The sequence below is a fragment of the Diceros bicornis genome, chromosome 20 (assembly GCF_020826845.1).
Source record: "Diceros bicornis minor isolate mBicDic1 chromosome 20, mDicBic1.mat.cur, whole genome shotgun sequence".
Classification (NCBI taxonomy): Eukaryota; Metazoa; Chordata; class Mammalia; order Perissodactyla; family Rhinocerotidae; genus Diceros; species Diceros bicornis.
The window spans coordinates 56,869,598-56,896,314 of record NC_080759.1 but is presented as its reverse complement, the minus strand read 5'-3'; the positions used below and the strand labels follow the sequence as shown (position 1 = coordinate 56,896,314).

The following is a 26,717-nucleotide window of genomic DNA, read 5'->3' as shown; positions in this document are numbered from 1 at the left end:
ACAGACCCGCCTCCCGCTGCGCCTCGCTCGCCTCCGGACCGCCCCCCCGGGGGTGCGGATCCTGACCCCCGGGCGTCGGCGGCCCGCGTGGGCCTCGAGTAACCGCGCCTCCCGCCCCCTCGCCGCCGCCCTATATGTGGACTCCTGCCGCCACCGGGCCATGGACTGCAGCCGCCGTGTCCCGCGATGAAGCTGGCCGAGCGGTTCGTGCTGGATGCGCTCGCCTACCTATTGTGCGTCCTGTCCTGCCTGTGCTTCGTGGGGCTCAAGCTGGTGGGCTCGCCCTACGGGCGCTATGCGTCCCCGCGCTCCGCCTTTCGGCTGCCGGCGCGGGCTGCCTGGGCGATGCAGGAGCTGCCCTCGGTGGCCGTGCCGCTCTTCGTGTGCGCCGGAGCGGCGTCCGAGCGCCTCCAACGCTGGCCCAACCGCATCCTCCTGGCCATGTTCCTCGTCCACTACGCGCAAAGGTAACGGCCGGCTGCCCCGCGCCTCTCCCTGCGCCCCCGGCCCACCTCCTTCTGCGTGCATCCCCGGCCCGGCGCCCTCTCCCTGCGCCCCCGGCCCACCTCCTTCTGCCTGCATCCCCGGCCCGGCGCCTCTCTCTGCGCCTCTCCTTGCGCCTCTCCGTGCGCCCCCGGCCCTGCGCCTCTCTCTGCGCCTCTCCCTGCACCCCGGGCCTGGCTCTTTCTGCCTGCATCCGCGGCCTGGCGCCCTCTCCCTGTGCCCCCGGACCCGCGCCTCTCTCTGTGCTTCCCGACCGGCGTCCTCTGCCTGCGCCCCGCCGCCCCTCTCCCTCCGCCTGCACCCCCCGGCCCGGCTCCCTCCGCCTGCACCCCCGGTCCTGCGCCTCTCCCTGCACCCCGGGCCTGGCTCTTTCTGCCTGCATCCGCGGCCCGGCGCTCTCTCCCTGTGCCCCCGGACCCGCGCCTCTCTCTGTGCTTCCCGACCGGCGTCCTCTGCCTGCGCCCCGCCGCCCCGCTCCCTCCGCCTGCACCCCCGGTCCTGCGCCTCTGCCTGCGCCCCAGGCCCCGCGCCTTTCTCTCTGCCTGGCCCCTGGCTCCCGCTCCCAGTGTTGTCTCCTTCTTCTCCCCTGCACCGCGCCCCGCTCCCCGGGCCTTCTTGTAGCCTCCTCCCTCCTACCATCCCCTGTGCCACCACCCTGCGCCTCTCCAGGCACCCTCGCCCATCGACTCCTGCCTGGCGTCTTCTCCCTGTCTCCTCCCCCGGAGTTCCTGGCGTCTTCCCAATACCCTTGTGCCTTCTCCCTCTGTCCCCTGGCCGGGTAGTTAGCTTAGAAATAAGAATTAGTCTGAAAAGTGGAGGAGACGCTTAGAGAGAACTTGGCAGTAATGGAAAAGGGTTTTCTGTACAACTTGCTCTGGAAAGCGTCGACTATGACATAATCCTGAACTTTGATCCGTTTTATCAAGACGTTATCTAATGTAAATGTAGGTGGCCTCGAATCACCCTAAGCAATTTTTTCCGGCTCCTTTTGTACGTTTCCTCTCTAGTCTTCTTTGGTGTGGGTGGAGCTGTTTTCTCCTAGCCAAGTGATCCTGCAGCTTAGAAACCTGGCTTCCTAAAGGGACTGGTGATTTCCCTTTACAGTAGGTCTCTGGGCTTGAACCCATCACCAGCAGACGCTTTCGCCTCTTCTTTCCGCAGGGGCCCATGACTGGCAGTGGCTTTCCAAGAGCGATGACCTTACACACCAATAGTCTTAAGGGTGACTTCCAAATCTTTGTTTTTTTGTGAAGAATTTTAAATTCTTCTGAACTCATCAAGTCTTCTAATAAGTTGGGGCTCCCTCCAGCTCTTAGGCTTTAACTTTTATACAGCTAAACCAAATGGCCAAACAAAAGCTTAAAATCAAATTTTAAAATTTTTTCATTCAGACTTGAAAAGGCTGCACAGGTGAAAAGGAAGTTCTCTGCATCCAAGAGAGCTGGGGTCACTTACTCTGTGACTGTGGACCGTTTACTGGTTTTGGTTACAACACCCACTGCATAGAGAGATAGGAAGAAGTAATTGTGTGTGTGTAAGCCTCTCTTCAGTATGGTTCTCAGGGACGGCGTTCCTGGTTCAGTGTGTGTCCCCATCTGCCATTATGCAGGCATTTTAAATGGGCAGTGTCAGTGTTGAACAAAGCCTCTCTGAGTCCTGTGTTCTGGACACTCCAAGAGTATTCCATTAAGCAAGGTTACTGTCACACTGCTAGATTTGTTTGTAATGTGATTGAGCATGACTGCAATTTGAATATCAATAGAACTCTCATGTTTACCTACCCTTCTCCATAAATATGCCAGAACCCGTGTCTGTCCCTTTCTCTGATGGCTAAAAGCAAGCTCTGGAGGCAGACTGCCAGGTGTTACCCCCACCCCGTCACTCAGGAGTGGGCTAAGTTAGTGAGCTGCTCTGCTGCAGGGCTTCCCCATCTGTGAAATGGGCACAGTGATGGTACTAGCCTGTGGGATTGGCATGCGTATTAAATAAAGGCAACTCCATGAAAAGCTTGCACAGTGCTGGCAAGTCTGAATGGTTAGTAATGATAAAAAAAAAATACCATTTTATATTGCTATGCAAATGGACACATCTATGTACATACTCTACGTGTCATTCATGCACATTGTTGCCACCTTTGAGTTCCAATAAAGAACTTATAAAGACGTGGTGTTGGAAACGGGTAAAGGGAGCACTGTACAGGGCTTTGTCTGAAAGCCTGGAGTCGAAGCTTTTTAACTGAGAATGTTGTGTTTAATTGTATCTCGCTCTAGTGGAAGACCGCATGCAGCCTCCCAAAAGACCAAAGTCACTTCTAGAGTGATAGAACTTGAATTGATCATTTCGTACAGTTGAGGCCACCAAGGCACAGAATTCAGGTGTTATACCCAAGGCTGTTAGACGCGAGATTGCTGGGACTAAAACCCCTGGTTCCAAGATGAGTGGCTTTAAAAACTCTGCTCCAGAGGATTGGCTGTGTCAGGGGTAGTTTTTTAAACTGCCAAGCTATTTTTTTTTTCAGTTTGTACTTGTTACTGTACATGTAGCCTGTGTGGTTTGGGGACATTTAAGTTTTCCAAATAGAAGGATAAACATTTTCCGTTCTACCCAAGCAGCTAATTTATTAAACGGTCATTTGACCTAAGTCGGTGAGCGCCTGGGGAGAACACAAGCGCAGACAGCACTGAGCACGTGTTTTAACCCATCAGCCGAGCCAGTCAACGTGTATGGAGCCCCCACTTGTACAAGGCTCTGCAGAGGATTCGAGGCTGAGTGAGAAAGGAGACTGGATGAATGCCAGCCTGAATCGGGCTGATGAGGGAGAAACCAACTAGGGACAAGCTCCAACAAGGCCTATGGGGGTAGCGACTTAGGGAACTTGGCACATGTCTGCAGAGGCCCCCTCCTAAGCTTTGAGGAGTGAGGCAAGGCCCTGCCCTAAGGGAGTTTGAGCCTCTTGAGGGAGTGGTGAGGACCGAAGCCAGCTAGAGAGGCTTCCCAGGGTTGATGGGAAGGGTGTGTTTGCCTATAGGAGAAGGAGACCTGGGTGTTTTTGTGTATTCATTCATTCAGCATGCATTTACTGAGGACTGTATTCGTGTGCCTGGAACTGTACTCATTACTGGGGACAAGATATTCCTGTAGGGAGTCAAAGAGTGTGAGACCGATTGTGGAGCATCTACAGGATCTTTTTGGCAGAAGAGCCATGGAGGGAAGGGAAGGCCGGCCTGGAAGGGGACAAGGGGACAGCTGTAGCAAAGAAGGCACAGGGTCCTGCCCAGTTCCCCCGTGGATGGCGAAGGACCTTTGTAGGAATGTTTTTAATCCGTGACTAACAACTCGGTTGTCCCTTGGCCCTTGGTGGTTGCCGTGTTCACCCACATCCCCGAGGTCTCCTCCTGCTGATCGCAGGGCTTCTGAGCTCTGAGGGCACAGGCGCGTCTTCTCACTCCACCCTTGATTTTGCTGTGTGTGGAACAGCGTCTGACCTCTTACCTGCTAATCAGAGACAAGTGCATGCTAGAAATCGGCAATGGTTTCCAGTTGTCACCAACATCAGCTCAGAGCTGCTCTGCATTTGTCAAAATCTCTTGGTGTGGCTCCTGAAACTGCTTCCCAACCTTAGGTTCTGCTGCTTTCTATCCAGCCAAGCAGGTTTTTTCAGTATTACCTGAAACCAGGCTGCCTTTGCTTAGGAGTTTTTCCTTTCTGCTCGGTGGTGAGGGCGGGAGCAGGTCCACGGATTACTTCTTCATCCGCCTGTCCATTTAGCCTTAGTTAGGAAGTCCCACTTGAGCATGGATGGAGCTGCTTACCACTGAGGCCGTGACCTCCTTTACCATGACTGGTTGGGGGTCACACAGGGAGGCTGTTGATTGGCCCCCAGAGTGCAGACTTTCACACACTCACCTGAACACTCGCCCCAAGGTCTGTGCTCAGCCAGATCCATCACCTTGTGGGATCTTAATTCTGTGGTTGTCCCTGATTGTGATGCCTCAGAGGAGCTCACCTACTTCAGATTCATCCTTTCTTCTGCTGGGTTCTGTTAATGGCCCCCTGGGGAGAGGCTGGCCCAGCCTCACTTTGTAAGTTAAAACACAGCAGAAACCTTGAGGGGGTGAGGGGGGCTACTGGATCCTCAGCCCTTGCCTTGTGGATTCAAATAATTTAAGAAAAAAACTTATGCAAAACTATAGATGACAGGAAGTGAAATAGTCATTGTGTTTGTAACTCTACCTTGAAAGCACAAAGTGCTTAATGAAGTATGTAGCTTTACTGGGGTCTGTGCACTGTAGTCATCGTGGCCAAAGAGTCTTTTACGGAAGGAAAGACAAGAAAAGGGAACTGACCCAAATCTAGAAAGTGCTGTAGATTTCAGTGATATCAAGTTGTTGAGAAAAAAGTCATGAAGTCAATTATGAAAATCAACAACCACTGTCAGTTTTAAATATTTAAAAATGATTAAATCTACTATTACTTAAATGACTGCCAAGTCACCAAATTAGATATTTCATTGTTTGCAAACTTGGAGGTGCAACATTACAAGTTGTCCTGGGAGATGACGTTCAATTGCTTTTATTTCGAGACTCAAATCATTTGCTGAGTGAACGCGCTGTGTCTCATTGCAAGAGAACTGGGGTGTTATTATTCCAGTTTGTTGGGAAAACATTTCAAGAGAGAATTCTTGTAGTTTACTAAATGAATTAAGCAGACTGAGAACTTGTGTCTGGGATTCCAAAACATGAAATCTTACTTTCAGTGTTTAAAGAACAGTCATTCCAAGTGGTCGCCTGCGTGTTGACCTCTGGAAGGAATGCTTTCCCTCGAGTCTTCCTCACTTTGAGCAAATCAAATCTAGCAGATGGGTACAGTGGGTATTTACCAGTTAGTTGGGTTTCGTAGAGGCATTAATCCTGCTGGCTTGAAGAGTACGAGAAACCACTTGAGTACTGCTTGTAAGGAGGGCGAGAAGCTTGGAGCTCTGGACGCTGTTTGCAGTGAGAATGGCCATGTAGGCTAGCTTTGGTGATTTTTGTGGATTTTTTTGGTAATCCATTTGCCTTCATTCCTTTCCTTTCTTTTTTCTTAAAATTCAGAAACTTCCCCACAGATATACTGTGTGTTTGCTTGTTTATTAATTTTGCCTGATTCTGAGCCCTTCAATAAGCAACTGCAAGTCTTCAGCTGAAGAAATCTATTTTCTCCCTCTCCCTCATCTGGTCTGTTCTAAATGTATTAGTCCCCAGGATTTAAAATATATGTCAGTATTGCTTGTGAACGAACCTACAGTCGAAGTACATGCTCCTTGTAAAAAATTTAGAAAATGCAGTGGATTTCAAGGAAGAAAATAAAAACCACCTGTAATTCCATCATTTAGAGATAACACTGACAATATTTTGGCGTATCTGTTTCTCATCTCTTTCATTGTTTTTAATAAGTTTTTGATCATTTTTTCTAAGCAGTAAAGTTATACACTCACATATAAACATACAAAATCTTGTGTCTATTTAGTATGCCATGGAGTGACGGTCCTGCTTCTCGCCATGTCCTCATGATATGGTGGATGGAGAAAGCCTAGAAAGGTGACATTGCCATGGAGTCCACGACTGCCTAGCATCTGTCTCCATTGCCCAAGTCACTATATTCCTCTGAGTCCTGATCTGTTAAATAGGGTAATAGTAACAGTTTTAAAGTGCCAAAAAAAGCGTGTTGTGTAGTATTAGGAATTATTAGAAACATTTTTATCAGGAACTATGAGAAGCACTTTTATGCCATGCCTAACCTTGTAAACTCACCCAAAAGGAGACAGACAGCAGACTGCCCCAGCCATCGAAGCTCCAGAGGGTCTCGGGCTTCTTAAAGCTCTTGGTTTACCCCGTCATCAAACACGTCCCATGTTCCTGGTTGCCTACAGACACAAAGATTTGCAAGTTTCCATGGGTAATAAAAACAACTTGATGAAAAGTGAATCTTGCTTCTTTACGTGAAACAGAAAGAAAATAAAATAGGAAAATTGTAACATGACGGAGAAAATTGTAACATGTCGAATTCAATCTCACACTCCACCGGATGAGTTAGAAAACAGAATCTGGCTGTGGCTCCCTGGGACCTGACTATTTTGTATCCTTTAGCTCCTTATCAGAACAGAAAAGTGGATTTGTAACACATTACCTAAATAGGTACTTTAATTCCAAGTGCTTCATTGTTCCTCTTAAAGATGATTCCCATTTTAAGGTATTTTCAACTTCTAACATAAAGCCCTTTCTCAAAGAGGGGTAATATTTGTTTCCCACAGTTCCTGTGTGGAAGAGTGATTTTGAATGTGAAGGAGACCACGGGTGAGAAGAGGCTTTTGAATGCCCATACCTGGGGTAACTGAGGTGGCCTGGGCCCCAGACCTGGGGTAACTGTGATGGGTGCTGCGTATGTTGGTCCAGCAGGCGTGCCCACCTTCCTTGTTGTCTGAGCCTGTCCCTGTGTCCCTAAGTGAGCCTTCACTGTAATAAACTGCCTGGGGTCCACTGCGGTCCTCGAGCTGCCCTGTCCTTCTAGGTCTAGATGAAGGCTCAGATAAAAGCCATGCCCAGAAGCCTCTTTCCCCACCCCCATTCTGTTTCCTAATTGGCCCAAGTCAAAGGAAAACCTTTGCTGACAACAACTGCATGGATTTCCAAGGAAAAGAAGTAAAGCTAAAGGGAATAACCCAAAAGGAGAGAGACAATCCATAACATGCCAGGAGGGAGCAGAGTGCTCCCCTCCAGAAGGTGTGTTGCATCTGAACGTCAGGCTCGCTGAAGACACTGACGACCTCAGCTAGTGTGTCCTCGGAGTCAGAGGTGCTTGGTCCACATGAGCGTGCCCAGTTTTGGGGAAAGAGAGGGTAGAGAAGGAAGCTCTTGTCTCCCTCCTGGAGATCTGGGCATAGGCTGCATTGCCTGAGCCAGCAGTTCTCCTCCTGACCTCAGCAGAAGTATGGCCAGGCCTGTGGGCAAAAGGATCACTGCTGAACCCTTCAAGAGCAGCGATCAGAGAGTCACAGAAGAGACCTGTGTCCGCCTTCGTAAGGCCCTGTTTCCAGTCCTGGCCGCTTTTCTGATGTTCATGTGAAACCAAAAAGGGGCAAATCCCCCAAGGTCCTTTATGAATGTCTTTTCCAGGTTCCCCCAGGGCGTATGCTGCAGCAGAAGTCAGTGGCCTCTCCTTCCCATTCAGTGACTGAGGACACAGACACAGTCCCCACCACCCAGCACAAGCGAGCCCCGGACCGCAGTGGCTGCCTGCAACCCAAGTGCCGGCGCCTCCAGCAAGAGCATTTTCTCAGGAAGTCAAAGTGATGCTTTCAGAATAGAACTCCTATTTTAATCTAGACCAAGGGTCAGCAAACTTTTTTTGGAAACGTCCAGATAGTGCATATTTTAAGCTTTATGGGCTAAGAGGCAAAATGGGCGTTATTGTATAGGTATTGATAACAAGAGACAACAAATGTTCACTAAGTTTATGGACAAAACTCATACTGTGATACTTGAGTGCAATTTTTGTAACACAGGTGTAATGAGTAGAATGGAATTCTTTTTTTGGTGAGGGATAACATTTCCCTTAAGTGGGCTTCAGAGTTAGCGTCCCCTATTATCAAAATCTCTTGTAAGTGTTCACCTCTTAGTGCTGATCTGCAATGAGATTTATCTTTGAAAAGGTCTTTTTACACAGGTAGGTACTGCCAAAAATTGATACCGGTCCACAAGTTTATGATTTTAAGTTAGCATGTTCATTTCATGAAAGGTATTTATAGAATTCTGTTAGGTTCTTCTCTTGATATTTCCCTTCTACTATGCCATTACGTTGTAGATTAATGTCTTCCAATTGTAGATTAGGTGGCAACTCCTCAATTGCACAGCTAAATGGATTTTAAAATATGGAAACCAAGGTTCGAAAACCACTGGTAGAACTGTAGTTTGGGCTTACAAATTATATCCACTGCAAATTTATGTGAGGATGGAGACCTCACCTCTTCTTTTGATTTTCACAGGAAAGTATATAAAGCAATTTGACATGACTTGCACTTCAAACAGTGTCAGCTATCCTTGAAATGACTTCAACACAGTATAAGTTTTGCACATAAGTGATGTTTTACATTGTAATTTTAGGTTGAATTCACTAAGAAACATTGTCAAGTCTGCAGTAAAAGCTAATTTCCAAAGCCCTTCAGAACTCAATCACAGTGGCTGAGGGCAATTTTTCTCATTAAAAATTTCAGGCTCACTGGAGCGTATTATGTTAAGTGAAATAAGCCAGAAAGAGAAAGACAAACACTGTATGATCTCACTCATATGTGGAATATAAACCAACACATGGACAGAGAAAACTGGACTGTGGTTACCCGGGAAGTGGGGGTGGGGGGTGGGCACAAGGGGTGAAGGGAGTCATATATGGGGTGATGGACAAACAAAAATGTACAACCCAAAATTTCACAATGTTAGAAACCATTAAAATATCAATAAAAATCAAAAAAAAAAAAAGTTAAAAAAAAAAAAATTTCAGGCTCAGCTCTGAGCTCAAAATAGTGGTTAACTCTGTGGAGGGAATGTCAAATCACTGTTAACACTATTGGTTAAGATTTTTTTTTTTTTTTTTTTGCAAAGTATCTGCTGATACAGGGAATAGCTTTAAGCAACTTAACATTTTCACGAGCTTTGTAAATTTGTGACTTGTCCGGTTTTCTTTTTCACACCTTTTTACCACCCTCAGTTATAACATCTTAGCAGATTCCACTTAGAGTTGTAGTGAATTCGTGTTTCCTCAACTTCTCTGGAAAACTCCCACCTCGAGCTGTCCCACACATGCTGTTCAGAGAGCCTAATGCCTCAGTCGCTTCAGCCTCGGCACTGAGTCCTCAAACAAGCAACTCAGCAGTGTCAGCATGGACTCGCCAAGAGCCGAGGGAGGCTGCTCGTTGGATCTTTGGCCTTTTTTTTTTTTTAACTTATTCTTGATCCTGATCCTGACGTGCTAAGTCCTGTGGCAGCTGTTCTCCTGGAAAGACGAATGAGTTTATATTGTTTGGACATGTTTCTTTGGCTGCTGCAATTAGTTGACGCTAAGAGATGAGGTTGCCACATACAAGCTCTGTCACACCTACTCGACTCACAGCTGTAGCTTATGAGCAGCCAATGACAATATGTAAACAAGTGACCGTGGCCGTGTTCCAAAACTCCTCTATTTATGGACACTGAAACTTGAATTTGATGTGTTATGAAATATTCTTTTGATTCCACCCCCGTCCCCCGACCCCATTTAAAAATGCAAAACCCATTCTTGGCTCACAGGCGGTACAGAAACAGGTGGTAGACTGGATTGGGCCCCAGGGCCGTGGTTTGCTGACACCTGATCTAGACTCTTGTTGCCATCACAGGCGTAGAACACGAGTGACAGATGAGGGAGGGGATGTGAAGACCAAACAAGAGAGGTTCGGGTTTCACCTTTACAAGGTGCCAGCCAGTGTTTGCCAGTTATTCAGAAGTCAGCCCCAAACTTGAAACCAAATTGGGAGGAATCTATCAAAAGTTTGCTGTACATGATTCTCACCTCCCGGAGGGAACGTCTACCGCGTGTTCACCTCCTGGAGGGGAATGACTACCGCATTTGCAGAATGCCTCCTCAGAGGTGCTCCTTTAACACTTCATTCATCTACAGTTTAGAAATTTGTGACATCTAGCCCAGAGGTCTTCCCTGGACCATTTTCTTTTAGTATCTATTCTGTATATTTCAAGCTTCCTAAACTTTTTCCGTCCTCTTTTTGGCCGTGCATTCCTATTATCCTGTGCTGAGTTTAGCATGGATTTTTTTCGGGTCAACAGTCCCAATCTCTAATGAACTGAGTGGTTTTTAACAGGCATTTTCTAAACCAGGGCCAGTCCCTACATCCCCCACCATTCTTATTTCTTGCTCTTTTTTCTATTTCTTCAAACTTAGAATTCTCACACTCTCTCGGCTCTATCCTGCCGTCTGCCTCCTGGGAAAATCCTTGAGACCCCAGCTCCCAAGGGAGTTTTCTCTCCACTTTCTCATCCTGCTCTCCCTTGTCCATTCCCCATGGCTCGAGAATGCCCTCCACTGACTTCAGAAGTGAGGCTGCTCACTGTGGGCGCTTCTCAAGTCTGTACACTCAGGAATAGACTGAGAACCCCTTTGTCTTCTGCCATTCATTGTCTCCTCTGTGTCTAGCGCAACGCCCTCTGCCCTGGCTGAGAAACAGGGCGAGGAAAAGTGCCATGACAACAATGCCTGATCCCCCGGCAAAATCTCTACCTGTTTTTAAGGGAGCCCACGCTGGTCCAAGACACACACACACCCCCAATCAAGACCAAAGCCTCTCCATCCACAGGCAGTGTGGCCTCTAACAGCACAAGCATTTGCAGTGAGCCTGCATCCCAGATGCCAGCCCACTGTACCAGCTATCTGCGCAGGTATGAATCACATTTCCACGATGCAGAGAGAAATGGCCAGGATTCCCTGTTCTTTTTGTGTGTGTGTGTGTGTGAGGCAGATCAGCCCTGAGCTAACATCTGTTGCCAACCCTCCTCTTTTTTTGCTGAGGAAGACTGGCCCTGAGCTAACATCCATGCCCATCTTCCTCTACTTTATATGGGACACCGCCACAGCATGGCTTGAGAGGCAGTGCGTCAGTGCGCACCTGGGATCTGAACCTGCGGACCCTGGGCCACTGAAGCGGAGCGCTATGCCACTGGGCTAGCGCCCCTGTTCTTTTTAGGTGCTTGCCAACACCACAGCTTCCAGGCGAGTAACTACCTGACTCATGACGTCATACCCAAATGTATGCTTCATGTCCAACTAGTGCTTTGCCCTAAAGTTATATGAAGTATTCTTTGGGGACTTGGTCAGAACAAGATGAGAACCTTGAAGACTGCTTTTAATTCATGTGAATGTTCTCCCAAGGAGCTGAGGGAGACTATTGGGGAGAGAATGCCTTGAAGATGCATAGCCAACATTATATTACTATTATCATGCTATTACTATTGCTGTTAATAATTAAGTATGTTTTCGCCCTGGAGTAGATGGCCAGAATAGAAACAAATAATAAGCTTTTACATTTTTTCTCTGTCTTAAGGTAGAATTTACATACGATAAAATTCACTCATTTTAAGTCTGTAGTTTGATCGTTTTGATGATTGTATGCAGTTGTGTAGTCATTACCATGATCAAAATATGGAACACTTATGTTCCCCTTGAGTATCCGTTGTGCCTCTTTACACTTCATTGCCTCTCCTGACTCTAGTTTTGCCTTTTCTAGAATTTCATAAGTCTAAATTCAATTTCTTTCATTGATAGAGGACTATTGGTTAATTTCTTTTTGGGTCAGTTTTGCTCACCTGTGTCTTTTAAGAATTTTGTGTGTTTTCATCCAGGTTGTCAAATTTACTGGCATAAAGTTGTTCATAATAGCTCCTTATTATCCTTGAAAAGTCTATAGGACCTGTAGTGATGTACCCTCTTTCAATGTATTATATATTGATTTTAAAGAAAAAATCAAACACAAAATAAAATCTTGCATCCTCTTTTCTTCATAAGTTTCTAATTTCTTGTCCTTAAATTTTCTCTCTTTAAACTATTAGTAGTGTGCAGCTAAGCCAGTGTGGTATACGGAAGAACATGATCTTTGAATTACCAAGATTTACACTTAAACTCAGCCACTCACTAGCCCTGTGACCTTGAACAGATTCCACTGTGAGTCTTCATCTTGTCCTATGTTAAATGTGGGTAACAGTGTCTCCTGCCCAGGTAGCTGGGAGGCCTTGCAGGTGATGGATGCTCCATGAGTGAGAGCCATTGTGATGGTGATGGATGAGATGGTGTCCCCCAAATTGTGTTGCTCAGGCTAGAATGAGTTACTGGTTTTAGGGTAGTGGAAATTTTGAGAGCCTCTTGAAGCCTTCGGTTTTCTCTAACTCCGTGTGTCTGTTTCACATTCCGTATTAGAATCCTGAGTTTGTGCACTATGGTGTACATTATTGAAATGTGGTTCATTCTTTATCTAGAAATTCTGCTTTTGACAGATATAGTACATCAGTACAAGTATTACTGGGAATGACTTTTGTACAAGGAAGCAAAATCAAAACCCAAAACGTTTAAAATAGAATTGCAAAAATGATATTCCTTATTGTTGGTAGTTTTTTTTTTAATTTGTTTCTATTTCTTATTTCCTAAGGTCCTTGATTTTCCCATTTCTGATCCGAGGAGGAAAGCCAATGCCATTGTGCTTGAGTGTGCTGGCATTCGTGTTCTGTACCTATAATAGCTACTTGCAAAGCAGATACTTGAGCCAATACGCTGTGTATGCTGATGACTGGATCACTGACCCCCGATTCATAACAGGTGAATGTCCTTGGTGATGCACTCTGTCGTTCTAATCATCACTTTGATTTTCATGTTCCAGTAGCTTCCAGTTAGAAAGCCCATTCTTCTCGAGAGAACAAGGAGTCTGTGATGGTCCCTGACCCAGCAAACAGGGGGGCCAGGGCACCAGAGGTAGAGTCAGGCTGTCCCAGCTCGGCATCAGCAGGGGGAGATGACGCAGGTGCCTAGCATCTTTGCCCACTCAGGCACTGAATGTGCAAATACCTGTTTTTAAGGCAAGGCTAAAAATAGCAACAAGCTCCAGCAGAGTGAGCAGTTAGCTAAGTTTGAGGAGACTTGGGCACTAATTGACCGTGTAATCTAAGATAGGCATTAAACCTCCTGCAGTTTCCTCTGGAACATGAGGACAAGTCAGACTGGATTATCTTCCAACAAGGTAATTAAACTTTTATGGTTATACTAACTTGAATAAACTTTTAGGTTTGTGAAGTTTTTGGAAGTTTTTTATTTTTATCAATTAATGTAAATTAGTGTACATTTTCAAAATCTAATGATAACCTTAAAGTTTTGAGCAAAAATGAAAATAAAGCATTAGCAATCAAAAATATTTGCAAGTGGGCCGGCCCCGTGGCTTAGCGGTTAAGTGCACGCACTCCACTCTTGGCGGCCCAGGTTCGGATCCCGGGCGCACACTGATGCACCGCTTCTTCAGCCATGCTGAGGCCGCGTCCCACATACAGCAACTGGAAGGATGTGCAGCTATGACATACAACTATCTGCTGGGGCTTTGGGGGGAAAAATAAATAAATTAAAAAATATATATATTTTCAAGAGCATGAAAAATATGTGATCTCAGGGCTCTTGTTTATAGGGAAGGTTCTTCTATATATTTATGTAGTTTATTCTCCTAGAGTTTAGAAATTCTAGCATGTTCAGATGTAGCTTGCCCCCATGGTAGCAAACTAAGTCTGATATTGTTCAATCAAATTTTCAAACTGCCCTGCAGGCCTTTACCCTAAGCTACATGAAGTGACCTTACATTTCACTTGGCTTTTTCTTTATGTGTATGAATTTGTAATAATAGAGAAAACTAACATTCCAATAATCCTTTATTGTTGACAAAGCACTTGCACATTTCTCAGCCGTATTTTTTTCTGTGAATTAAAATCTTCCCAGGGCAGTGCCCTCATCGGACCTGAGAATTGTTACAGTGAGAGCTCTGCTTCCTCTTCTCTCACAGGAGGGACAGAGGAGAACGTTTCCAAGATCCTTTTCTAGCTCCACGGGTCTGTGCCTCCGTGAAATGCTAGACTAATTTTGTTTGTGCACTGCCCCCAACTGTCTTCCTGATTTACCTGCTCTTTGCCTGATTTTCTTCTGCCCCAATCACCAGAAGGAGGAGAAAGAACAGGCTTTGGAGTCCCCGTGAAGAAGGCTTGGCCCTCTGCACACACACGTTCTGCCTCCCACAGTCCTGGAAAGGGCAGAAATTAGGCCCTTTTCCGGTGAGAAGGGGAAGGTCAGAGGGATAAGCAGTAGGCCCAAGATCTGACTCGAGTAAAATAGCAGAGCTAAGGTTTAAACCAGCTCATCACCCTGGTTACCCTAAAGAAGGCAACGAGGCATAGGAGGAAAGGGATTTTTTTTTTTAACTAAAAGGTAAAAATTTTAAATATTTATTTGAGATTCTAATAGGAACATGATGAATTGTTTGGATATTTTTGATGAACAGCAACAAAACAAAGAATCCTTTTCGTCGGTGAATTTATATGCCGTTTAAAGTATCTCCGCAGACAGACCCCCTCACCTGCGGGTGCCTTGGAGCTGGTCTGCAATTCAAGACACCAATGAATTGTATGCAAACTTCTAGACTTCTCTACAATTAAACAGAAGGATTTGAAAATAAAAAAAATATGCCAACTAGGAACCAAACTAGATTACATTTTTTGTATTATATTTATTTTGCACTTTATAGTTTTTGTAAGGAGACAAACATGAAATTACATGAGTAATTAATTATGCTTATGATAGTTACTGTAAAGAGCTAAGCAAATAATAATGATACTATCCTAAAAAAAGTTTTTCAGAGCAAATAAAAGTGGCTAATCTAAAAGATTTTAAGATCCCTAAAAATGGAATTAAATATTTAGCTTAGATGAGCACAAATACTAGTTGTTTTTTTTTACCAATCTAGGGAATAAAGGGAGTTTGTCTCTTGGAAGAGGAATAAAGTAAGCACGGAATTTTGGGAAAGTGATTCTTTCTGAAACCTCATATTGGGGCCAAATTATCCGGAGGTGACATACTGAAATGCAAAAAGGATAGCAAATCAACCATAAATTTATGGATCCAGTAAGTGACTTATTAAACGTATTACAAAATTTGTACAAATTGTTTAGAATTTCTTTCTAAAGAAATTCCACCTACAGTGGTGAAATCAGAGGAAGCTAGTATAGACTAGAATGCTCTACCTGTCCCTGTTCTAACTGAAAAATTATTTTATGTCACTAGGACAAGTGATGATAATTAATAATAATGTTACTCCAATAATAATAATGATACTCCAAGTATCAACATCATTTCTTCGATGTTGAATTGAATGCTACCATTAAGCATCATTTGCCTTTCACATTTTTTTTTAATATCTCAGAACAATCAAATTAACTTTTTATCAAATTAAGTTATTCTCATAAAACACTATTTTGGCATTTTGCCTTTTCTCGTTGGAATTAATTGATGTGATACTAGTAATGGTGGGGCTCAATAAGTTACTAAGATACTAGAAACTTAAAAATACCCCTTTAAGTGATGAAAAACCTCTGCAGACTTTTAAGAATGGGAGATAAAACATTGGGGGCACTATGGGATATCTTGGAAGAGCCAGGAAGCCAGCAGTTGACGATTTTGTTCGGAGCAGAGGCAAATGAATGGACCCAGGAATGCTGATTGATGAGTGAGCAGGAAATTAGCGGTGGGGGAAGCCACGGATGTGCATTAAATTGTTCAAACAAACTTGCAAGAAAGAAGAGAACCAGGGATTAGCTCCTAGGAACCACCACCCCTCCAGGAGCCTGAAAGCGGCTAATCGTGAGAGCGAGTGCACTGGGATTTCCTCTCCTCCTCTGCAAATGGAGGGCGTGGTCCTGCCTGATAACAGCTGTTGTGAGGATGAGTAAATCTCGTGGGTTGATCCACTGATGACAGTAACACCTTTTGCTAGGAAGAAGCCTGATGCCACAGTCAAAAGTCCTATTTCTAATCATACCAGTCATCCTAGAGACATAGATTGTGGCCACCAGGTCAAAGCACTTTGAATGGATTAAATAATTTATTAGTATTATTAGAAAAATTAAGCCCTAGCAGTGCTTATAAATTATCTTTTAAATAAAGGACAATGTTTATCATAATGATTTTTACTATCAATTTTGGCTAATATGTCATACTAATAATGATAATATGAAAGATTATAGTGATACTATTCATTCAGTCTTGGATTCTTAAATTTTGTAGTTCATTACCCATAATAATCTTGTACATTTTTTTTCTTTAGGTTTTGTCCTGTGGTTAGTAGGCCTGCTGATAAACATCCATTCAGATCATATCCTAAGGAATCTCAGGAAACCAGGGGAAACTGGGTACAAAATACCCAGGGGTAGGTACCGAAAATGGAGAGCTCATTTTAAAATTGCATTTCATGGTGCCTTGCTGTTTTAGTTTTGCCAGATCTAATAAGTAACGTATAATATTTGTTAGTTGCAAGTTTTCAATGTGAGTTACTATTATTAATAGCAGTCACTATGATTATTGTTTTATTAGAATGATAAAAGAACAAATTCTGGATAACCAAATTGTTATTAGCCAAAAGGATACCCTAGTTATATCTGTGTTTGGAAAGAGAGTATGAGGAAGAATTTTTGGCTTACAAGAGTGTCTAATGCTTCGTTTCTGGCAATATAATAGAATTGATACCGTAACTGACCCTCCCTCTGAAAACAATTAAAAACGTTGGATGAAATTTTTTAAAAATCTGTTTAAATGCATCAGTATCAAGAAACGAAGTAATCCTCAGAGGGCAACATCTAAGTAAGTGCTCAAGTCCAGAGCGCACCTTGTGAGAATCTGTAACTACAGCTGCCCTCACGCTGGTTTGTGGCCCTAATTCACATCACTTGGAGGGTCTGAAAAACCTCAAGCCAAGAATGAGGATCCGTGTGGTCCTATGGGGTGGTGGCCTCGCGCATCGGCCAGCATAAGCCCAGATCCCCAGTGGGACCTGCCCTCCATTCAAGCCTCAGAGAGAGCCTGACAGACCACACAGCATGAAATAAGAGCCACACTGGAAGGGGCAGAACCCACAAGGAAAGACGGCAGCACAAGTAAGCGCATCATTGAACTTGAGAGATTTCATATCTTAGAGTTCATAGAAGCAGACTATAAAGTGAATACTAAATGTTTTAAAAAATAAAAAGGGATTGAAATTATGAGTAAAGGAGTAATACACTATAAAAAGGACTCAGCAGACATAAGATAGGAAGCAATAGAGCTTCTAAAGATAAAATAAATAAACCTCAGTAGGTAAAGCCAGAACTGCAGTGGAGCTGGAAAACCCATGGCGGTGCTTAGTTTAGAATCCCTCCACTTGTCTTCCTGGAAACCATGTGAGGAGAAGAACATAGCAGACAAATGACGAAGAACTCCTACAAATCCCAAATCACTTCACCTGTGTCCTGAGGTGGTCCTTGGAGTGTGCTCTGCTCTCCAGCCTCAGGGCCTTTGCTTCTCCTCCCTGGGGCACTCGCACCCCAACAGCTGCAGCCCAGCTCTCTCCACCAGCCTTGGATCAAACCTCACCTGCCCAGCGAGGCGGATCCCAACCACCGACTGTGACTGTGACCTCCCTCCACCCCCAGCCCAACTCTCACCTGTTCTGCTCCTCGAAGTACTCCTTACCCTCTGCTGTGCTCTGTGCTTTCCTGGTTTGTCCACTGGGTTTACTGTTCCAGATGGGGGGGTCTTGTCCACAGTGCACCCCAAGTGCCTAGAGCGGGGTCTGGCCCATAATGTCGACCTGAGGAATCTGCGAAGATTTGGTGAGTGAATGAATGAAATACTTGAATGAATCTGTCCTTGAAAATTAATATGTCCTTCAAGTTTTGGTCTAGGGTTCTATATAGGTCCATTTTATTAAGCTAGTTCAATCGTTGTTATTCTGTATTCTCTGTCCTTGATCCATTAAGTAGTAAAGTGATATATTAAAGTATATTAAAACTGTGGCATTTTATGTTCAGATAAATAGATAGGTATTGACATAGGTATTTAGTTACTCTCAGACATTGTGATGTGAAATAGTAAAACTGGTAATATTGAGTGTGTTTCATTGATTAAAATTCTGTAAAGATTGTATTTTCCCAGAGTTGAATTTATGTTTTCCAAGTGAGGCTCCGCTGGCGTATCTTATGTCAGAATTTCCTTAGGCATCATTTGGTGGTAAATGCTCTGCCTGGTCTGTGTTTCCTTCCAGGGGGCTTATTTGAGTACATAAGTGCAGCCAACTACTTTGGAGAAGTCGTGGAGTGGTGTGGCTATGCCCTGGCCAGCTGGTCTATCCAGGGCGGGGCCTTCGCTCTGTTCACATTCTGCTTTTTATTCACCAGAGCACAGCATCATCACCAGTAAGTTTTAAAACACTTAATAATGTTTAGCATTTTGAATTTGTTTTCTGAGCTTATTATAACAATTTTCACCTGAGATTTTTGAAATGTTAATATTAATTTGAATTGCCAAGTCCGTTTATACCATGTGTAGCTAAACAAGTTACAAAACCATGCAAATATCTGAAGAACAACCCACGGCAAGGAATCATCAGATACACATGAGCATCATTGTTTGCTCCACCCCGTTCTGAGCCTCTTCAAAGGTATGCTGCTGGACTCAGTGGTCAAGTTACATGTCAGGTGGAGAGTCTGGATTCTGACCTGGAACACGCTGTACAGTGGGGAGTGCTGACTGCACAGTAACAGACCGCAGAAGGCTGCAGTTGGAGGAAGCCCTGAAGCTGGAGGGACGTTCCAGCCTCGGGCCCTCACAGTGCTTCTTCACACAGGGCTCTCCACTGTGTGAACCCAGGGTCCCTGATAGGCTCCCAGCCTCTGCGCACCCCAAAATTACATCATTTTCCAAACTGTGGATCCTCAGCCTTTATCAGATCCCCAAAAGGGCCTGTGATCCATTTGACCAATAAAATAAAAAATAGAGGATGTTAAGGCTGAAGCAAACTTAGAGAGCATCTTTCTAGTCTGACAGATGAAGAAACTGAGGCTCAGGGAACAAAGTCTCAGACAGGTTGGAAGGCACGTCTCATTGAGAAGGGAGAGACCTCGGGGCCGTATCAGCATTGGGACAGTCCTCTGATGCTGCAGCGATGATGGAGATTTGGCATGGGCGGGTTGCCCTGGTGCCCACCTTGATCGCTCGTGTCCTCTGAGCCAGAGAGAACACGGCACCGCATCCCTGGCTTCATTCACTCCCAGTGCTGCTGACACTGTGAGGCATACAAAAATGTGTAATGATGTCCTACTTCATGGAATTTGTTATCTCTTTTGGGAAGAGGACACAGATAAAAAGCCAACAGAAGAATGGATAGATATCATGGCATAGTGGACAGACTTTTTAGAGTCAAAATTCCTAGGTTTATTTCCCAGGCTCACCACCCATTTAAAGGTGCAAAGAATTATTGTTAGAGATAATAATGGAGAACGGTCAGAGCTGCAATGCCTAGTTAGCTAATATTTGAAGACATTATCTCAAAAGCGTGAGAGTTACTGAGATCCTAAGAGAGACACCCACATGCTTTGTGGTGCTCCATTGTGCTGGTGAGCTTGGTATGTTTACAGACAGACAGTGAGGGGAAAGCAAGATCCGAGAGCTCCTGTCTGTATCCCAGAGCTGCTAGCAAGACAGAGGTAGGAAGAAAATTCATGCCCAAAAGGGCTCTGGAAAAGGGTTGCAGTGTCAAAAGTAGCAGAAAATGCTGGAGTGCAAGAATGCTTTGCTGCTGTGGGTAATGAGCTGTGTCCTCCCAAAAACACGTTGAAGTCCTAACCCTCGTACCTGTGAAAGTGGCCTTATTTGGGAATGGCATCATTGCAGATGTAATAGTTAAGATGAGGTCACACTGCGGTAGGGGGGACCCCAAATCCACTATGGCTGGTATCCTTACAAAAGGGAAATTTGGACACAGACACGCGCACAAAGAAGAGAAGGCTGTGTGAAGACAGACACAGGGAAGACGGGCATGTGAAGGCGGAGGCAGAGAACCAAGGAACGCCTGAGGCTGCCAGAGCTGGAAGAGGCAAAGAAGGAGACTTCCCTAGAGCTTCGGAGGGAGCGTGGCCCTGCCCGCACCTTGATTTCAGACTTCTGGCCTCCAGAACTGTGAGACTATAGATTTCTCTTGTTTTAAAGCCCCTAGTTTATGGCACTTGGTTACAGCAGCCCTAGGAAACTACACACTAGCCTTTCAGCCACTTAAAATCGATCGGGCCACAGTAAAGGCAGTGGGTATGAGTCTCGAAGCCCTCAGTTTTCTCCTCTGCTAGATGGCATCACACTAGAGATTTCCCCAAATCTCATGTTGTTTTTCTATGAAATGCTTTTTTCAGAACCAGAGAGTCACACTCTAAACAGTCTTCACTGAAATAATATGTTACCGCTTTAGACAAAATATGTGTAACAAAGTCCTAGAAAATGAATAAAACAGAGCTAGATTTCATGCAGCAACAGTGACAGCCACCAGTGAATCTCGGCCCAGCCTGACGTGCTGTGTGTTTGGGGATCCGTCCTTCTGCTCCTCCTCCTGGCCCCAGAGCAGGAGGCCGAGACCACCACCTCGTGGCTGGCATCGCCTCTGGGGGAAGATGCTATTCCTGTATGTCTGTTATATTAGATATTAAAAAGTGAATATTGGCTGGTTTCTAGTAACAAAAACAAATGAGATAATATGAATATTTTAAGAAATTGGATCAGAGGAAGATTGAGCATGCCAAATCATTTGCAGAGATGTTTTCTCAAATGAAAACAGGGAACAGGAAAATCCCTCTCAATATTTGAATATGAAACTTAGAGAAATAGAAAATGAATAATTCCATTTGCCAGATGAGAGTCTCTGTTAATGAAAGCCCAAAGGTATTCCTTGCAGAAATATTCATGAGTTGAAAAGGGCTCTTCATCATTCATTTGCTGTTGAAATTGATGTCAGTACAAAGCCAATTTTAATGGCTGAACAATTAATCAGTTCAGTTTAGTGGAAGTATGTTCAGAAATGTTGGATTTATAAGCCAAGGACAAAAAAAAGCTATCCTTTTTTTTAATAATCCAGTGAACCCAACTAATTAAACCATCAGATCAGTTGATTGATACAATGAATTTCTGTAACAACTAGAGGTGAAATATTTAAATTCATAAGTGATTATATTAATAATTAAGCTCTACTTCGGAAACATTGGGTGCACTGTGCCAAGTTGCTAACAGATACTCTGGTTTGAGGGCAAGATTTCCAGGAATTATAAGGAGGGATGTTGTCGCACTGTTTCTCCCCCACCAGCCTCTAGCAGCCACCCTTATTCAGTGGAGCACTGTGCTGACTCACGCTTTCACAGCTCTCTCTGAAGCAACAGTCGAGTACAGATGTGTACTTGTTCACGCCTAAACCCTGGAAGTTGGGGGCCAGCCATTGAGGACAGCCTTTGAGGAAGGACTCTATTAAAATAAAAAATTATTGCACACCTACCTAATTCATTCATTAAAAAATGAATTCAGTGTGTCTTCAAGACACTATGATTGGCAGTGTAATGATTTAAAAAAATCAGGACGAACCAGAATATGTTTGTGAAATACTTCCTTATCTCACAGCCTCATTCATCAGACTTGAGTCCAAAAGCACAATTTGTGACCACTCAGAAAGTGTTTACTCAGTTGTCAGTGACTGTCCCCGCAGAGGAAGACTTCCATGAGAGAAATTTGGGAACACTAAGCTGTTTGTAAGCCGGAAAAACAATACCTGCTTTGAAGAGTAATTTGAAGAATTATCTCAGATTTAGCATAACCTCAGTGTGACGAAGTGGGTGTCCCTCAGCCAGGGGTTATTTCACCTCCAACAGAAAAGCAATGGGTTGTTACTTCAGGTTCTGTGATAATAAAATCAAGACAAAGAATTGGTGTCCAGCCCTGGTCAGTGTCACATGAGTGACCCTGATTCCAAGGATAAAAAAGTGAGTCAAAAAATAGTACAAATCATGCTGCTTGCCCTTTTAAAGACATTTTTACAAATACACATATCTATAAATCATAAAATATAATTTCTTGAGGTGGATTTGTGATCTCAGTGATTAAATGAATGAGAAAATTTAGTTCTATTTAATCATTTAACAAGGTTTATTTTATTCCTATATAATAATTTCTGTGAAATAAACTTAACTTGTGTGACAAACATGCCTTTATTAGGTGAGAAAATCTTGATCTAACAAAGTTCTTCCCAGCATCTTGAGGAGTGCAGCCCTGCTGCACAGCGCTTCTTCTGACCGTCCTGCAGGGGCGTGTGGACATGGCTGGCCTGTCTTTGTGGATTTTACACTGTCGTTTGCATCTGCTCTTGCCCTTTTTGGGCCAGCATGTACCTCTTCAGTGAGCAGTTTCTAGGAGTTGGCCTCCTGCCTCTCGGTGCTCAGTGCCCGATGCTGCGGACCCATGGGGAAGCTCTTAGAAGCTTGCTCATGGTCCATGTTCTAGATCCCTAGCAGGCTGTCTTAGTCCGTTCAGGCTGCTATTACAAAAATACCATCAACTGGGTGGCTCTTAAACAACAAACATTTATTTGTTACAGTTCTAGATGCTGGAAGTCCGGGATCAGGGTGCCAGCTTGGTCAGATTCTCCTGAAGGTCTTCTTCCGGGCTGCAGATGACACTTCTCACTGTGTCCTCACATGGCGGAAAGAGCGAGGAGCTCTCTGGGCCCTTTTATCAGGGCACTAACCCCATTCCTGAGGGCTCCACCCTCATGACCTAATCACCTCCCAAGGCCTCACCTCGTGATACCATCACCTTGGGCATGAGGTTTTTAACATATGAATTTGAGGGGTACACATTCAGACTATAGCACAGTATACTAAAAACTTTCAATACCTAATGAGTAAATACGTGTGTTAGGCACTTGCACATCCTTTGCACTGCTGTTATTTGTAGCCACGTTCTGAGATGGGCACTCTTGTCTCCAGGCACATCACTGATCTGGAAAAAGCTGTTGTTGCTCTGGTGTTGTGTCAGGGGAAGTGATGCTTGATTCAGAGGGCCACTGACTAGCTTCCCAGGGTTTTTCTCATTACCTACTTTTTATTTATTTATTTATTTATTATTTGTGAAGAAGATCAGCCCTGTGCTAACATCTGCCAATCCTCCTCTTTTTTTGCTGAGGAAGACTGGCCCTGGGCTAACGTCCGTGCCTGTCTTCCTCCACTTTATATGGGACACCGCCACAACATGGCTTGCCAAGCGGTGCGTCGGTGCACGCCCGGGATGCGAACCGGCGAACCCAGGGCCACTGCAGCAGAGCGCGCACACTTAACCGCTTGCGCCACCGGGCCAGCCCCACTCGTTACCTACCTTTTTGAGTGTACAGAACAGCAACTGAAAGTAAATATGGCAGTGTACTATGTCACACTTCTGTATTTGTGGATGACAGTGTTAAACTTATCTAAAGTTGACAGGATTTTGCTGGCTTACCTTCAGTTTGTTGTTGTCACATATTTCTGCCATGTTAACAAATAGCTAATCATTTTCCGTCGTGATGTTTAGTGTGTTTAGCACTCTTTGGTGTTTATGGAAACTCCCTTTCTCTGCCTATTTCTCCATCTTGTCAAATTATTTTTAACTTTTATTCCATCCGATCAGTTGCCACCCTTTTCAACTAGCTGTTACCCCAAAGGAATGCGTGTACCTTTGTTGATACGATTTATATCAAAACTGAAAACGCCTGTTTGTTCTGAGAGCAGGGCCAAATTATGAACGACCCCATGTTGCATTTTCCCAGGTCTGTTTGAGAGTCACCCGGCACGTAGTTGGTTGCCTTTTTCATAGACCCTAGGTCTGGAGCCAGGGTTCTCCTGGGGACTGAGAAAGCTATCCAAGTCACCAAGAAGATATTCAAGATACCTATGCCTAGTCAGCTCCTCTCCTCCACCCCAGTCTGCAGGCTTCCCGGGTCTGGAACATGCTATCAGCATCTGTATCACATGTCAGTAATTTTCCTTGCCAATAGAAAGGTCAACTATTTGGGTTCCTTCTTGTGAGTCATGCTTTATGGTCAGATATATTTAATTATTCATGATATGGACAAAATCAAACTATGTATCTGAAATGCCAAAGCTTTTATTCCTACTTTTAAAAAGTTCGGTATTCCTGTAGAATGAAAAATATTGGCCCGTTTGTTAGCGTCTGTTAAATATTTAGGTGACAAAATTATTTCCTTTTTTTTAACATTTTGTTTTTCTTATTTTAGGTGGTACCTTGAGAAATTTGAAGATTATCCGAAGTTCAGAAAAATTATAATTCCATTTCTGTTTTAAGTCAGTTGTCAATGGAATTATCTTCCACTTAAAGCTTTTCGATGATGTTTCTTTGGGGATCATGTAAATGAATTATTTTTCTGTAATTTTCGTGCTACTTAATCTTTTTTAAGATTTGTTCCATGAATTTTTTTTTCTAGTAAATTTGTAAGCTACCTAATAAGAAACTACTGAAACTGAAATGCAGGTTGAAGTATTACGCTGCATATCAGGTCAGGAATCTGGGACTCTGGGTAATTACTGCTGATTGTTTTTCTGATTTTGGATTTGCCTCTTGGGTCTGTGTACAGCTAAATGTGCACAAGACCAGAATTTACCAGCCGTCTTTGGTGGCCTCTATGGACCGAAACATTTGACTCCCCCTTCTACAACCCCTACAACAATTGGTTCAAGGTCAAAGGCGATGTTGTCCCCTCCCCTGTATAGAGGTGTGATCTGTCTTCAGATCCTTCTCCTGCTGAGTCAGAGAGGCCTGGGGTACCCACAGTGTAGTCATGGCCTCAGGGAAACTCAAGGCTCTCACTGTTGTGTGCTGTGCAAGCAGAAAACTTGGGGGTAAAGAAAGGAGACATGAGAGGCCCCGTTGAGGCCTAGACAAGGGCATCCGGCACTTGCTCCAGCCTGGCTCACCAGGTGACTTCACTTGTAGGGCCAGGCGCTGGGGGTCCTCATAAGGAGCAAGCCGCTCTGTCCCCCGTGAAAGAGACTTCTTGGAGGCCCGCAGGTGGGAGTGCGATGGTGCAGCAGGGCAGCCCTCCCATCTCGGGTCCTTCCACATAAGCCATCGGCAGTCTCTGCTCTAAGATGGTTTTTCTTCTTCCTTCTAGGTAGAACTAGAAATTTTTAAGGCATTTTTTTTAAGTACCTCTCAATATTGCAAAACGGTATCTTGACCCAGAATTTCTTACTTTAGATGCACTCTAAGGGTCCATGGAGAGAAATAGCAGTAATACAATTTACTACTTATTGCCAGATATTTAAAGGAAATCTCTAATCAGAAGGCTGTTGAGTCTCTTGGACCCTCTGTGAAAATCTAATGAGCACACGGTAAAGATCCTCTCCTCTACTGGGACAGCGCTGCCTCAGTTGCTGTCGCCTTTGCAGAGGTGGAAACCGAAAGGGAACTGGAAGTGAAGAGACTTTGTGTTCACTTATGGTACACTAATGGTGCTAGGTGGCCTGAAGTTGTGTCCTCTCGTTTTGCTGCCTACCGCCTTTGGGCAGGGGGTGGGCTCTCCTGCACCCCAGCTCCCCGGACCCCTGGGCATCCGGTCGGCTCCCTCCACCCTTCTCCTGTCTCTCCTTCCCAACCAGGGGCTCCCTCCCTCACGAGTTTTCATTAGAAACTGTATTCTTGGTGTTCATGGTTTTTAGAGTCTCTTGGGGTTTTAGAATTACCCAAAAAACCTCTCCTGGTTTGGCTATGCTTCACTTTAACTAAAATCAGAATGGTTTTGCAGGGAAATTTTATTATTAAATCAGCTTTGGCCCTTTTTCTGACCAACTAGTTACTTGAAAACATAAAGCAATAAATATTTTGGATCTCTTCAAAAAAGCTCAAACTTCTGAGCCCATCCTGATTGATTTGGGCTCCTGTGTTCTGGAAGGCATGCCTGGCCAGAAGGATGTCTGTCTGAGAGCCAGAGGAGCTCACTGTGAATTTTACTTCTGTTACTGCTTGCTTTTTATTTGAATGACCGTAGGTACAAAGGTTTGGGTTAACTCAAGGTTTGCTGCACAGTTTTTACTTTTATTGGCGCTCACTGGATGAATGATTAATATAGGAAGAAATCTTGATCTGTCTTATCTCACTGCCCTCTGTTTCCTAAAGACTCTGACTTAGTAAATTGTTGTCAGTCATTGTATTAACTATAATTAAGGAGATTAATAAAATTACTGTTAAAAGTCCCATCGTTTTTGTCAGTCTTCAGTGTTACTCTACCATATCAACACCTCTTCACTCTAGAAGTTCAGACAATAACATTATTTTCAGCCCTGAAATCTGCTTCCCACCTATATTAACATTTCATAGTGTCAAATGTTCTTTTCTATCTTGGTAGAGCTGTGTAACAGTCTTCATATAAATCTTGTGTGTTTCTGTTAAGGTTATTTTTAAATAGTTGATATTTCGTTTATTGTGAATGAGAATGTGTCCCCAAATACATTTTATAACTAGGATAAATCAAACCTATTGATGTTTGTATGTTTGTCATATCCAGCCATGCT

The 26,717-nt window shown here is 44.3% G+C and overlaps 1 protein-coding gene across 1 annotated transcript; it reads left to right on the top strand.

Moving 5' to 3' along the window:
• The first annotated feature begins 45 nt into the window (after positions 1-45).
• SRD5A1 (steroid 5 alpha-reductase 1) lies at positions 46-26,400 on the top strand. The gene is made up of 5 exons (XM_058564374.1): positions 46-467; positions 12,725-12,891; positions 16,424-16,525; positions 18,395-18,545; positions 24,425-26,400. The coding sequence occupies exons 1-5, from the start codon at positions 187-189 to the stop codon at positions 24,489-24,491; spliced, it is 768 nt and encodes a 255-aa protein (XP_058420357.1). The 5' UTR covers positions 46-186; the 3' UTR covers positions 24,492-26,400.
• The last annotated feature ends 317 nt before the right edge of the window (positions 26,401-26,717 follow it).

Coding starts and splice junctions, on each gene's coding strand:
- SRD5A1 (XM_058564374.1), top strand. CDS start 187: ATGAAGCTGGCCGAGCGGTTCGTGCTGGATGCGCTCGCCTACCTATTG. Junction 12,892..16,423: donor TGACCCCCGATTCATAACAG/GTGAATGTCCTT, acceptor TTTTTTCTTTAG/GTTTTGTCCTGTGGTTAGTA. Junction 18,546..24,424: donor AGAGCACAGCATCATCACCA/GTAAGTTTTAAA, acceptor TTCTTATTTTAG/GTGGTACCTTGAGAAATTTG.